The sequence below is a fragment of the Mus caroli genome, unplaced genomic scaffold (genome assembly GCF_978045245.1).
Source record: "Mus caroli unplaced genomic scaffold, Mus_caroli_1 scaffold_15, whole genome shotgun sequence".
In the NCBI taxonomy this organism is placed as follows: domain Eukaryota; kingdom Metazoa; phylum Chordata; class Mammalia; order Rodentia; family Muridae; genus Mus; species Mus caroli.
The window spans coordinates 83,790,811-83,803,138 of NW_028227270.1; the positions used below are offsets into that span (position 1 = coordinate 83,790,811).

A 12,328-nucleotide genomic window follows, 5' to 3' on the forward strand; every position below is an offset into this window, starting at 1 on the left:
AAGGCTTAGGTATGACATTAGGAAAGTCAATATGTAGGGACAGAGGAATATTTTCTTTTTCTCACAAATCATATTCTTAGTGAAATAGTGAGTGCATTCATGCAGCCCTGATCAGGGTCAGCTCTGCAAATGAAAGTCCCTATTTAACCCAAACTTAGAGAATCTGAATAAATGTCTATGTCTCTGACATGAGGTGTGCATGTCACACACACACACACACACACACTCACACCCCCCACATATACATACACACACTCACACATACACACCCCCTACATACACACATTCACACCTACACACATATACATACACATACCTAAACACACTTACACATACCCCCCACATATATTCAAACATACACACTCACACATACACACCCCCCACACACGTATACATACTCACACACATACATACACACCCACATACATACAAACACACACTCACACACATACATACACATACACATACCCCACACACACATACACATGCATACGGCCCCCCACATACACACTCAAACCCACTCACACATATACATACACACATACATACACATACTCACACATGCACACACATATACATACACACACATACACACACCCATACCCACCCATCCACTCCCCCACATACACACATATACATACACACACTCACACACATACACACATGTACATACACATACAGGTACACACACATACTACACACACACATACACACATACACACATATACACACATATACATACACACACACACACACACACACACACACCACACAACTCACAGAGGTGTCAGCTTTAAGGAAAGCAATGGGAGAAAGATGGCTGGGACCCTCTCCTGCCTCTGGGAGCCTGTGACAGTTGTTTTGAGCTGTTGGGAGTGTGAGTGTGCACAAGTCTCTTGAGGGCTTTTCTCACTCTCAGGAATGCACTGAGAAAGGCATGGGGCAGATGCCTGGAGAGAGAGGGGGCGGGGAAGGGCAGAATGGTTCTGTAGTTAGAGGCTCACTCCGAGGCCTGGCATGGCTGTCTTTGTCTTTTCTTGTGAGCAGCATGGATCCACTGCTATCATTCCTGTCTGCTCTCAACTCAGGAACCTTCAACACTGTTTCTAAAGCCCTGACTTACTCTGCCACACACTCCTGCTGTAAGGTCAAAGCAGAAGGGCCACGGTCACCCTCGGAAACATGCCAAGCTGTGAGCCAAGCACCCAGTTCCCTTTTGTAAGTTAGTTATCCTAGGGATTTGTTACAGAGATGGAGGGTGACAGACATAGAGGATGAAGATAAAGGAATAGGTTAACAAGTGGCACAGCGATGTCACGCTTGGTGGGGTTTCATCAGCTTCTCCTGGTCACAGTCTTAGGGCCCAGGAGCAGCTATGACACTTAGAGCTCTGATTTTAGGGAGGCCACCATCCTGGCTTTCTGAGAGTTACTTGTGCAGCACCAGTGGCCAACACTTGTATCTGAAGAAAACATCTCTTTAACTGCAGGCAGTACTTACAGTCATTGAGCAAGCCACAGTGAATAGGTGCAGGGCAGATTTTATTTTATGATTTTTATCATTTATTTTATTTTATTTTATTTTATTTTATTTTATTTTATTTTATTTTATTTTATTTTATTTTATTTTTTACATCCCAGGCAACTTCAAGGAAGTGTTGCTAAGGAGCAGGCAAGGAAGTAGCTTTGATGAAACATAATTACATAAGGAGAGGTGCTACAATAGGGCTTCAAGACTACTCAGGGTCCTCAGAAATAGATAGTTTTTGAGGGTTTATTACATCTGTTGGGCCTGGGAACATCTGCCCCTGGAGCTAAGGTTGGAAGAGTGACCCACAAGAAATTTCTTTGTAAAACTTCTCTTGGTCATCAGTGGTTCTTGCAGCTAGGTGAGTCCAGGGACCTTGGGATCCCCTGAGATTGAGTTTATTGTGCATTTTCTTGCAGACCATGCTCAGGATGAGGTGACGGTGGCATTGGCACAAGCCACAGTAGCACGGTTTTCATTGTACAGTTCCAGCAAGAGCTGGTATTCTCCCTGTAAGGGACATAAGCAACACATTAGGACATGCGACCCACAATACCACCAACTACTTAATAAATAGAGCATGTCCCTCTCTCCTCAAGGATCGTGTATCTGCCCACCCCACTAACTATAGTATGAAAACATTCGCAAAAAGTTTCTGTACTGAACCTGTGTAGACTTCTTTGTCTTTGTGAGGATCTTCTGACAATCTAGTGTGACACTCAACATGATACACAACCACACTAGTCAGTATATACCACATACTTATATAAGTAAATAAATAAATATATTTCAGAAAAATAACCAAGGTATTGGTTGTACATGCCAAGTGGGAAGAATTTGGCTAAAGAGAAACCTCCATCAGTTCAGAGCCCATCTCTGGGGGTCTACTCACAGGGTGTGAGTAGGCCTTCCGTTAAAGTGCCCTCAACTAACAGTTCTTAGGAAACCAGAACCTTTCCTAAAAGCTGGGCAGAAGTTCTTTCCAAAGCTGTGTGGCAGCCAGCTGTGAGCTGATGGCCCTGGGCACACTGTGGCTGTTTGTGGCCAATGTGGACAGCCCCTCTTGGGATCAAGGCCCCCAGTTGTTCTGCTACATAGGCCTGTGGGGAAGGTGTATGTCCTCTGTTGGTTCTGGGTGTGGGTTAGAAGCTTCTCTGGTGTCTACTTCCCACGAACAGGCCGCAGAAGAGGAGGTAACCAGGGTCAGGACACCTGGCTTCCTCTGGGCTACATCTCTAGGAGCACTATTACTGGTTGAAGAAGGCAGGCAAGGAGTATCCTGCAAGCACTGCAGGCTTGTTGACTATATATTGTTGACTACAGTATGGTGCCCGATTACGATGGCTCTATTTACAGTGGCAACAGACGAAAAGAGGCTCAGTAGCATCTGTACTTGGCATTTTCAATCTTCATTTTTCCAGGCCTGTGGCATGCAGTTCAAACCTCCTTCCTCACCGAGCAGTGGCAGTGAGTCACAGTGCCCAGTCATGAGAAGACATGATCAAATGGCTGGCACTCTCCTGGGTATCTTGCCACTAAGTTATGAGGTTCTGCAGGCTGGATGGAGTCAATGCATTTTCCACTTAAACTGTTTTCAACTCAGGCAGAGTTTAGCGGATGTAATCCTGTAATCCTGTATAGATGAGTAACATCTATAATGTTCTTTATATCTATTTCTGAGGGTAAATTTCCTTTCAAAGAGCTTCTATGACTTTAAGAGCCCTCCCTCCACTGATTGTGCCTTCATTGTATAGGGATTGGGAAGGGTAGCTGATTGTAAAATGCCAGCAAGGCAAAATGAAATCCAATTGCTAGCAATTATTACATCAGTCTCTAGTGGGGTATCAGGAGAAAAACGAGGAGGGGAAAAACATTCAAGTAGCAAAGATGTGAAGTAAAAGCTCCCTGGGAGAGTTCCTCAGGGAGAGACTGAGTTTCCCTTCCTGGAAGAAGTTGTGCCTTTCACAGAAAGGCAGAAGACCATTGGAGACTTCTGGAGAGGGAGGGAGAGAGATTCCAGTTGTGAGGATTCCTGTGGAAACCAAAGTGGGTCTGTTTAGGACTCTGTGACTTCGGAGCTCACAGGGTGGGAGAGGAGGGAAAGAAACTTAGAGCTGAAACTGAGCAGAGGAGACACCTTATGCAGGAGACAGTGTCTCTCCTTCATGTTTCAGACGCCTGAAAAGATGAAGCTGAAAGCAGGATGTGTGAGCAATGACATTTTTATGATGTTCCAGATTCTCCTTTCAAGGGGCACCAGGGAAATCCTCGTCTTGGCTTTGAGTCTTGCTCGTGGATGCTCAGGATGGGCCACGATGCTTTGGCTTGACTGTCCCTGCTATAAAGTCTGTTGACGCAATCCCCAGCGTGAGATCAGAAGATGTGGGATCTTTAAAAGAGATCTGCCCTTGTGAGTGGATTCATTCGTTTATGGACTAATAGATTAAGGAGTAATGGGTTTTCTTGGGAGTGGGTGCATTATAAAAATTTTGACTCCTTTATCCTTGAATGTCATGTCTTGTGTCCCCTAATGTGCTGAGTCCTCACCAGCAAGGAGACCCTAGATGTGCCCCCTTTACCCTGGATATCCCAGACTCTGGAGAGGTGGGCTGGGTTTATGCCCTTATTCTTTGGTCACATGTGTCATGTGGTCATGTTTGTGTGTGCAGATGCATGTGCACATGGAACACATATAATTGTGTGTGCACATGCCTGTGAAGGCTAAGGACAATCGTGGGTGTCACTCCTCGTGTGTTATCTAACTTTTTCCTTTTTTTTTTTTCTGAGTCAGGATCTCTCACTGAGCTGAAACCCCCTAGGCTGGCTGGCCCTCAGGTCCCAGGAGCCTGCCTGTTTCTGCTTCTCCAGCACTTGGATTATAAGCCTATACTGTCTCATCTGGATTTTTCTAACATGGGCTCTGGAGATCAAACTCAGATCCTTATGTTTGCAAGGTAGCCCTTTCCTAGCTGAGCTATCTCCCTATCCCTGATCTTTATACATTGTACAGTAAACAGAAGCAGGCTAACATCCCAGCTTGGCAGTCATAGTGTGGCATGGTAACCAGTGGGCCATTGAAACCTTTGGGATTTTGTAAACTCTCCTTTCTCTAGACTGCCAGAAGCTAGTTGCCTCCTACACACCCCACACAACGCTAGCCATATGGAGTTCCCCCACACAATCCCGATCCTGTGGACAAGATGCCAGAATTTCAACTCCAGTAGGTTTTGTTCTGGTTCAACCGAAAGGTTCATGAAGCATCAAAGTCAGCGTGTTAGCATGCCTCCTAATTGTGGCATGTGCCAACACTTTTATTATGTAAGTCTAGTTCCCCTTTTTCTTTGCCTCCTCCTCTTCTTCCCCCCTCTCCTTTTCCTTCTCCTCTTTCTCTTTTTCTTTCTCCTCCAAGAGTTGAAAGTCAACTCTTCAACACAATAATACACAACAACACAAAACAAGAAACCTTACCTGTGGAACATCAAGTCCAGGGTTATTGACAGGGCCGGCATAGTATATCTGTTCTGAAAAATATATAGATCACAGATAATGCTATTCATTCATTTAAAACAACCCTCCAAATAAGGTTATCATATCATCTGTGGCCATAGAGATGTAGATCAAGTCTGGATAATAAAATAAGAATAGCCATTGATATAAAAGCTTTAATTTCCTGACTTCAAATGGACCTCAGGTGTTGATGAACAATAGTCTCTGCCCATGTACATGTTTCTTGCTTCCCAGTGATGAGGCTGACAGTACAGAAACCTCTGGATGGAGCACTGTCCAGATAGTGAGAAGTGCGGGAAGGAAGCAAGCAGGTCGTGGAAAGACCCTGGCTGACTGAGAGGTCAAGAGTCTAGACTGGTGCTGGAAATACAGGGTGAAATGTTTTGAGATCTGTGGCCAGGTACTCAAAGACACGACATTAGTCTCAGGAGAAACACCCAATACTTGTGATACAGGTAAGGGCTGGGTTGTAGTCACTTTTGGCTTTGTTTTGTTCTCTTCTCTAAATACAGTGTCTGTTACTACTTATTGCTGAAGGAGCCGTGTGGCATCATTTTCACTATGTCCGGACACACTGAAGACAGTGGATTATCAGCTGTCCTCTTTTCAAGAAAAGAAGAGCAAAGAATTCAGGTTCCTAGCATAATGGTGGTTGTCTTCCTGGTCATCATACTTGGTGGTGGTTTGAATATGCTTGGCCCAGGAAATGGCACTATTTGGAGGTGTGGCCTTGGAGTAGGTGCGGCTTTGTTGGAGGAAGTGTGTCACTGTGGGCATGGGCTTTAAGACCCTCATCTTAGTTGCCTGGAAGCCAGTCTCCTCCTTTCTACCTTTGGAACAAGATGCAGAACTCTCGAGCCGGGTGTGGTGGCGCACGCCTTTAGTCCCAGCACTCGGGAGGCAGAGGCAGGCGGATTTCTGAGTTCGAGGCCAGCCTGGTCTACAAAGTGAGTGCCAGGACAGCCAGGGCTACACAGAGAAACCCTGTCTCATAAAAACCAAAAAAAAAAAAAAAAAAAAAAAAAAAGATGCAGAACTCTCAACTCTGCTTGCAACATGCCTGCCTGGATGCTGCCATGCTCCCACCTTGATGATAATGGACTGAACCACTGAACCTGTAAGCCAGCTCCAATTAAATGTTGTCCTTTATAAGAGTTGCCTTGGTCATGGTGTCTCTTCTTTTCTTCTTAGGAAACCCTACCTAAGACATACTCCATCACTGTTTTTTTTTGTTTTTTTTTTTTGTTTTTTTTGTTTTTTGTTTTTTGTTTTTTTGAGACAGGGTTTTTCTGTGTAGCTCTGGCTGTCCTGGAACTCATTCTGTAGACCAGACTTGCCTCAAATTCAGAAATCCGCCTGCCTCTGCCTCCCAAGTGCTGGGATTAAAGGCGTGCGCCACCACGCCCGGCTCCATCACTGAATTAAGAAGAGTATTTTCATTCTTTCTTCTGCTCACTTCAGAGGCCTCCCATCTCAGTCACGTTAGAAGCCACATTAAATGGTGGTGGTGGTGCCCACGTTTAATCTCATTACTCGGGAAACAGAGGCAGGTGTGTCTCTGGGTTCAAGTTCTACAGAGCAAGTTCTAAGATAGCCAGGGCTATACAGAAAAATCCAGAATTGAAAAAAAGTTAAAACAACAACAACAACAACAAAACAATTAAAAAACAGACCAACTGCTTGTTTTTAGTTAGCATAAAAAATAATCGGTTACACCATGACTTTTTGTTTGTCAGTTTATTTTGAGACACAGTCTCATATAATCCAGGCTGGCCTTGGGTTTACTAAGAAGCTGAGGATGATCTTGAATTTCTCATCCTCCTGCCTTAGCCTTCCAAGTACTGTGAGTGCAGGTGTACCATTGCCAGATGATTTGTCCATTTTCACATATGTATATTGTGGTAAGAGAGTTGGATGGAGGGGGGGTCTATATGCATCATGATTAACATGGGAAACAATGACAACAACAACAACAAGAAGCCACTGGTTGAAAGACTTGAGACCATTCCTTACCAGGGATACATGTGAGAGACAGCACGTGTGAGAACATACTTCCAAAAGCCACGGAAGGTAGATGCTATGTGAACAACTGAAAAGTCAGAATCTAGTGGCCTGGGGGTCAGTCCAAGGTGTCTGTTTGCCTCTGTTTCTGTCTCTGACTCTCCCTTCTTTCTCATATTAAGACAAAATTTATGTGTTTGACTATATATGCATGTATGTGTGAGTGTGTGTATGTGAGTGTGTTTGTGTATGCATGTGTGTGTGTCTTTTCCAGGGTGACTACTGGTGCTAGAAAAAGGTATTAGATCTTTGGGACTCAAGTTCTAGGCATTTGTAAGCTACTTGGTTTGGGTTCTGGGATTCAAACTCTGCTCCTCTGATGGAGATGCTCTTAACCACTGAGCCATTCATTTTTTCCCGCCCTGCCTTTCTTGTTGATAAGCTACTTCCATTGCTAAAACTATCTAGTGTCCCTGGACTTAGAAATCTCAGCAGGTGCCTCTGGATTCCGATTCATGCCTACAACATACATATGGTACTTTGCTTATATTTACCCCCAAGTTCCCTCCCTTCTCCGCTGCCCTCTTGCTGATCCCCTTCCACCTCCAAACTATCCTCCTTATGTTTTCTCTCTGTGCTTGGTTCCTGTGGGTATGCATACTGTATATCTTTTTATTGCTCTTGTGTGGCCCAGGGCAAATGGCTTGAGCTAAGATGTATTGGTAGTTGCTACACCACTTTGACTCCTGGCAGGTTGCATGCACACACCTGTCCAAGAGCTCTTTGTATACTCAAAATGAAGGACAGCGTGCGTGCACACACACACACACATCAGTTAATTTTTTGATATACTGTGACTAGCTCAAAGGTTTGGAACTCTTAAACCTTCCCCTGCTAGCAAATGCTCCCCTCCAGTACTCCTGAGACTTCTAAAGCTTCCTTTGCTATCCCAGGTCCAATCTGGGAAGTGGCCAGTGGTCACTTACCCAAATTCTTACATGGCTGGTTGGCTTTCTCTCCTGCAGCTCTTACATTTCATCCTTCTCCCCCAAGTCATGGCGATCCTCTCTCTTCCTTTCTCCCAGTCCCTAGCCTGTGTAAATCTAAAGGTCCTGCTTTAGTCTGCCTGGCCATCCATTGGTTGTTGGCTCTTTATTGATTGATCAAAAACCAATTGGGGACAAGAACCTTCAGTGTTTGGACACACAAATTCCTGATTTGGGGGTCGGATTAATTCAAAACATTGGAACCAATCCCCAACACTAAGATGCAGAGATAGATGGGTGTCAGACCCAGATCTCTTTGTCACTAGCAAAGTGACAGTGGGCAATCTTGGCACTCAGCTTCTGGACTCACAAAATAGAAATAGAAATCTTCCAGCAGGGCTCAAGGAGGACTAGAGACCTTGGCTGTAGCCTCATCCAGCAGTGTGGTCCTCGGGAGGGATAATGGCAGTTGTCACTAGTTGATTGTTAGCCAGCTCACGGGAGGCTCACTTGATGGATTCTGACAGCTGCGATGACACCTAGTTTTGGAAAGTCTGTGCAGCAGCATCTGCTTTTCTTTTTCACGGTTTCAGTTTCAAACATGGATGGATCTAGCTGTTTGAAGAACACTGTTCGGATGCTACCTGTTCTTCTCTGATGCTCACTTAACGCCCCAGGGCTTTGCCAGTTTGTGCTCTTCTTCACTCCTAACAGGTCCTTCTTTGGGAGAGCTTTTCATTAAATTGGTTTTTCTATGCTTCACGCTTTCAACTAGAGCTTTTTTGGGGTCCACGAAGCCCCTGAGAATAGCTGCAAGTAACTCAGGGAAGTGACTTTTTGTTGTTAGCTCGACAAAACAACACCTAAAATTAAACTCTCTTCCCTTCCCTTCTCAGGCCCTCTTTGTTTCTGAGATTCCTTTAATTAACATTCTCACCCTCTATACTATAAAAAGATTCCCAGGATACTCTCACCTATTTCTTCCTTTCCCTCATTGAAAAACTTCTAAAAATTGGCCTTTCCCCCTCTCTTTATTAAAGAGAGTAAACTGACTTTAGTTCAACTGAACTTAAGTTGATTGCCTTTTTGTTGGGCGAGGGATTGACATCATGTTTACTAGGCAAGTGCTGGACCACGAAGCTCCACTCCTACTCCAGAAACTGACTTTTACGGCAGGAACACCAAGGCTCCACAGGATCTGGAAGACATGGGTTTGGGGTGAAGGTCTGTGCTCTGTTCCCTCCTTTGACCACCCCTGGTCTCCAGGGCCCACACTGATCCCAGCCTCTCTGCTCATAGTGTCCCTGCTCATCTGGTCCTGGTACTGCCTCTGTAGCTCTCTTCAGTAATGACAGAATGGGTGGGAGTAAGCCCTTATTGGGTGATTCTCATGACCTCAGTGAGAAACCAGTACACTGAAACGCTCTATTTCAAGGTCTTTAGTTCTGGCTGCACTGGTCTAGTCCTTGCTAGGTTCAGTTAATCATTTTGTACTGCTGGTGGGTAGGAGAGCCATGTTTACAGCAGATTCCATGGAGCTTAGCCAATTGCTCCATCTTTTTGTTCTCTGAAACCAACGCAGAGGCTGGAGCAAGCGAAAGTGCTTGAAAGCAGAGGTGCTCCCAGCATGGTGGTGCTCCCATGTGCCCTTCCCCCAGCCTTGAGTAGGCTCAACAGACCCACAGTGGTTTTAAGACCTGCTGCATTTGTAATTTCCTACAGGAGCTTTGAGGAGTAGACTGCCCATTGAGCTTGCTTTGCAACACAATCCAGCTGAACCAAAGGGTGCTTTGTTTCTGTGGGCTTTCCCTATACAAACATAGTGCTGAATAATTAAACTTGGAGCCTTGATCAGAAACTTTGTCTTGGCTTCATCCTTCTCTTACACCCTGTCCTTTTTCATTTCCAGATCTCCTTTCAGGTAGACCCAGTTCTGCAAGGCCACTGGACAGCTTCACTCCCAGAGTGGTGATCTTGACTGACAGCCTTTGTACCCTTCCTCAGGCCTTCCTAGGCCCTCATTAGAATTCTTCCACTTTCTTAATATTTAAGCACTGCTAGAGTGAGAGTGTTTTAACACTGTTAGTGTAGGCTAACAATTATGATGCCAAGCCTACTAGTTTATGCAGAAGACGGGCTTTATTTAAAACGACTATTATGTTTATGTGCTATGCTGGGGATTGAACAGAGGGCTTTCCCATGTGAAGCAAGTGCTTGATCGCAGAGCTACAGCTCTCAGACCTTATTTATGTGTTCACTCAGACTTTTTCTCAGGGCTTGAAACCAGCATATTTATTTTATGGTTGACCACTGACATCCTTAAGGGGAATTGGATGTGCAACAGCTTTGGTCTTGGGTGTAGCTGTTGTTGCTGCGTGGACTCCAAGTCTGAATCTGCGATAGGCATCTCACCCCATCCTGGTCGTACTTCCTCTCTGCTTTGACTCTCCAGTTATACTTTCTCTTGCCTTGGCAGGGCAGCCATTTGAAACACCTGGACTTCTAAAGCTGCAACAGTGAGCCTTAGAAAGCTATAAAATTACCCATGGATGTGGATGTAACCGCTGTAAAGACACCTGTTCTGGGGAGTGTTTTGTCAACACCCTATGAGCTAGAGTCATCTGGGAAGAGGAATCACACTGGAGACTACGCCTCCACCAGATTGGCCTGTAGGCAAGTCTTTGAGGGACATCTTCCCTATTCCTGATTGATGTGGGAGGGCCTAGGCCACTGCTGGCAGTTCCAGCCCTGGACAGGTGGTCCTGGGGTGCATAGAGAAGTAGCTGAATGTCAGTGTGAAGAGCAGGTCACTGCACAGTCTTCCTCCATGGCTTCTGCTCCAGTGCCTGCCTCCAGGTTCCTGACGTGGGTTCCTGCTCTGACTTCCCTCCATGGTGCATTCTAATCTGTAAGATGAAATAAACCCTTTTCTCCTCAGGTGGCTTTTGGTCCTGATGTTTATAATAGCAATAGAAAGCAAACTAACGGCAGCAGGTAAGCAGTCCTTTCCTTTCTTTTGAGAAGCCCACATTCATGTTGTGGATATGATCTCTGTTCTTCCTTGTGCCTCCTTTTCAACACCGGACTGTAAATCTACAGTGTGTACTAGCTCTGCTTAATAAACGTACTCACTTTCAGTCACTCTGACTCTTTCCTGTGACATAGTCAAGGACCTAGCTTTATCTGTGTGGAGATTCTTAAAGATGCAAATATGGAGGTAGGTGACATATGAGTCAGGTTGTGGGTATCAGTGCTGGTCTGTCACCTCCAACAACTGCTGACATTTTGAAATCATTTCCTTCCTGCTGGGCCAGTAGGGCAAAATGGTTCTCCCAAGCTATATTGACTAAGTGTCTATCTAAGGCATTTAAAGCTACCCGACATAACCACACACTCCTAGTGTCATTCCTCCTAAGGTCCATCTGGTCAGCAAATTTCCAGTAAATAAGATAGGACTGTGAGGTGTAGTTTTCACACTGTGTGTCAGATCTCAAAAACTGGTCCATCTTACGGCTGGAAGTCTGTGTCTGTGAAGGGTAATGCTGTCAGCTTGACAGGGTGGAGAACTGACTAGGGGAGTGTCCTTCGGGCACATCTGTGAGGAAGTTTTTACACTGAGTCAACTGAGGTAGCCACTGAGCTATTCTATGGTCTGGAATCTCAGACTGAAAAATGAAGGGGAAAGAGGGCAGAGCTCCAACATGCATCTTGGACTGCTTTGTGATTGTGGATGTAATGTGGCCACACCCCTCCTTCCATGCTGTGATAAACTGTATCTCATGGATAGTGAACCAAAAGAAATCCTTCCTCCTTTAGGTTCCTTGTGTTAGGTTTTTGATCACAGCAGTGAGAAAAATTAACTTTAACTTTAGTATAGTATCCTTGGACCAAGGTCACCCTTCACTTCTTGGGTCCTGGCTGGTAACAAATCTGTCCTGTCTGAGTTGATGAGTTTGGATTTTTTTTTTTTACTTTTATTTTACATATGTAAAGGAAACCAGGCCTCATCAATCCTCTCTCTGGCTTATTCCGATTAGCACACTGTCCTCTGGTTTTAACCATGCTGTTAAAAATGATGAGATTTCCTTCTTTAAGGTAGAATACAATCAGCTGTGTAGTTCTATCAAAATGGCTTCATTCCCCCCGTTAGTGCCATTTCTACTTCTTGTCTACTTGTCTACTCTTTTGGAAGACAATAGAATGCTTACACACTCTTGGTGGGAACATAGTACAACTATGGAGAAAATAAAATGGAGATGCCTTCAGAACCATAATCCCCCAGAACTCTCTGCATACAGAGAAGGCCT

At 44.9% G+C, this 12,328-nt stretch overlaps 1 protein-coding gene across 2 annotated transcripts in view; it reads right to left on the reverse strand.

Annotated features, from left to right (window-relative positions):
* Positions 1-1,569: 1,569 nt before the first annotated feature.
* The window catches only part of Ly86 (lymphocyte antigen 86), a 67,677-nt gene continuing 56,918 nt past the window's right edge, over positions 1,570-12,328 (reverse strand). Inside the window, exons 4-5 of one of the 2 annotated variants that reach the window (XM_085830757.1) lie at positions 4,996-5,048; positions 1,570-2,033 (exon numbers count right to left, since the gene is read on the reverse strand). In XM_085830757.1, the coding sequence (XP_085686883.1) occupies positions 1,926-2,033; positions 4,996-5,048 (161 nt within the window). In that variant the 3' untranslated portion in view covers positions 1,570-1,925. Of the gene's footprint in view, positions 2,038-4,995; positions 5,049-12,328 lie in introns of both variants that reach the window. The other variant, XM_021180863.2, reaches the window with a different exon arrangement.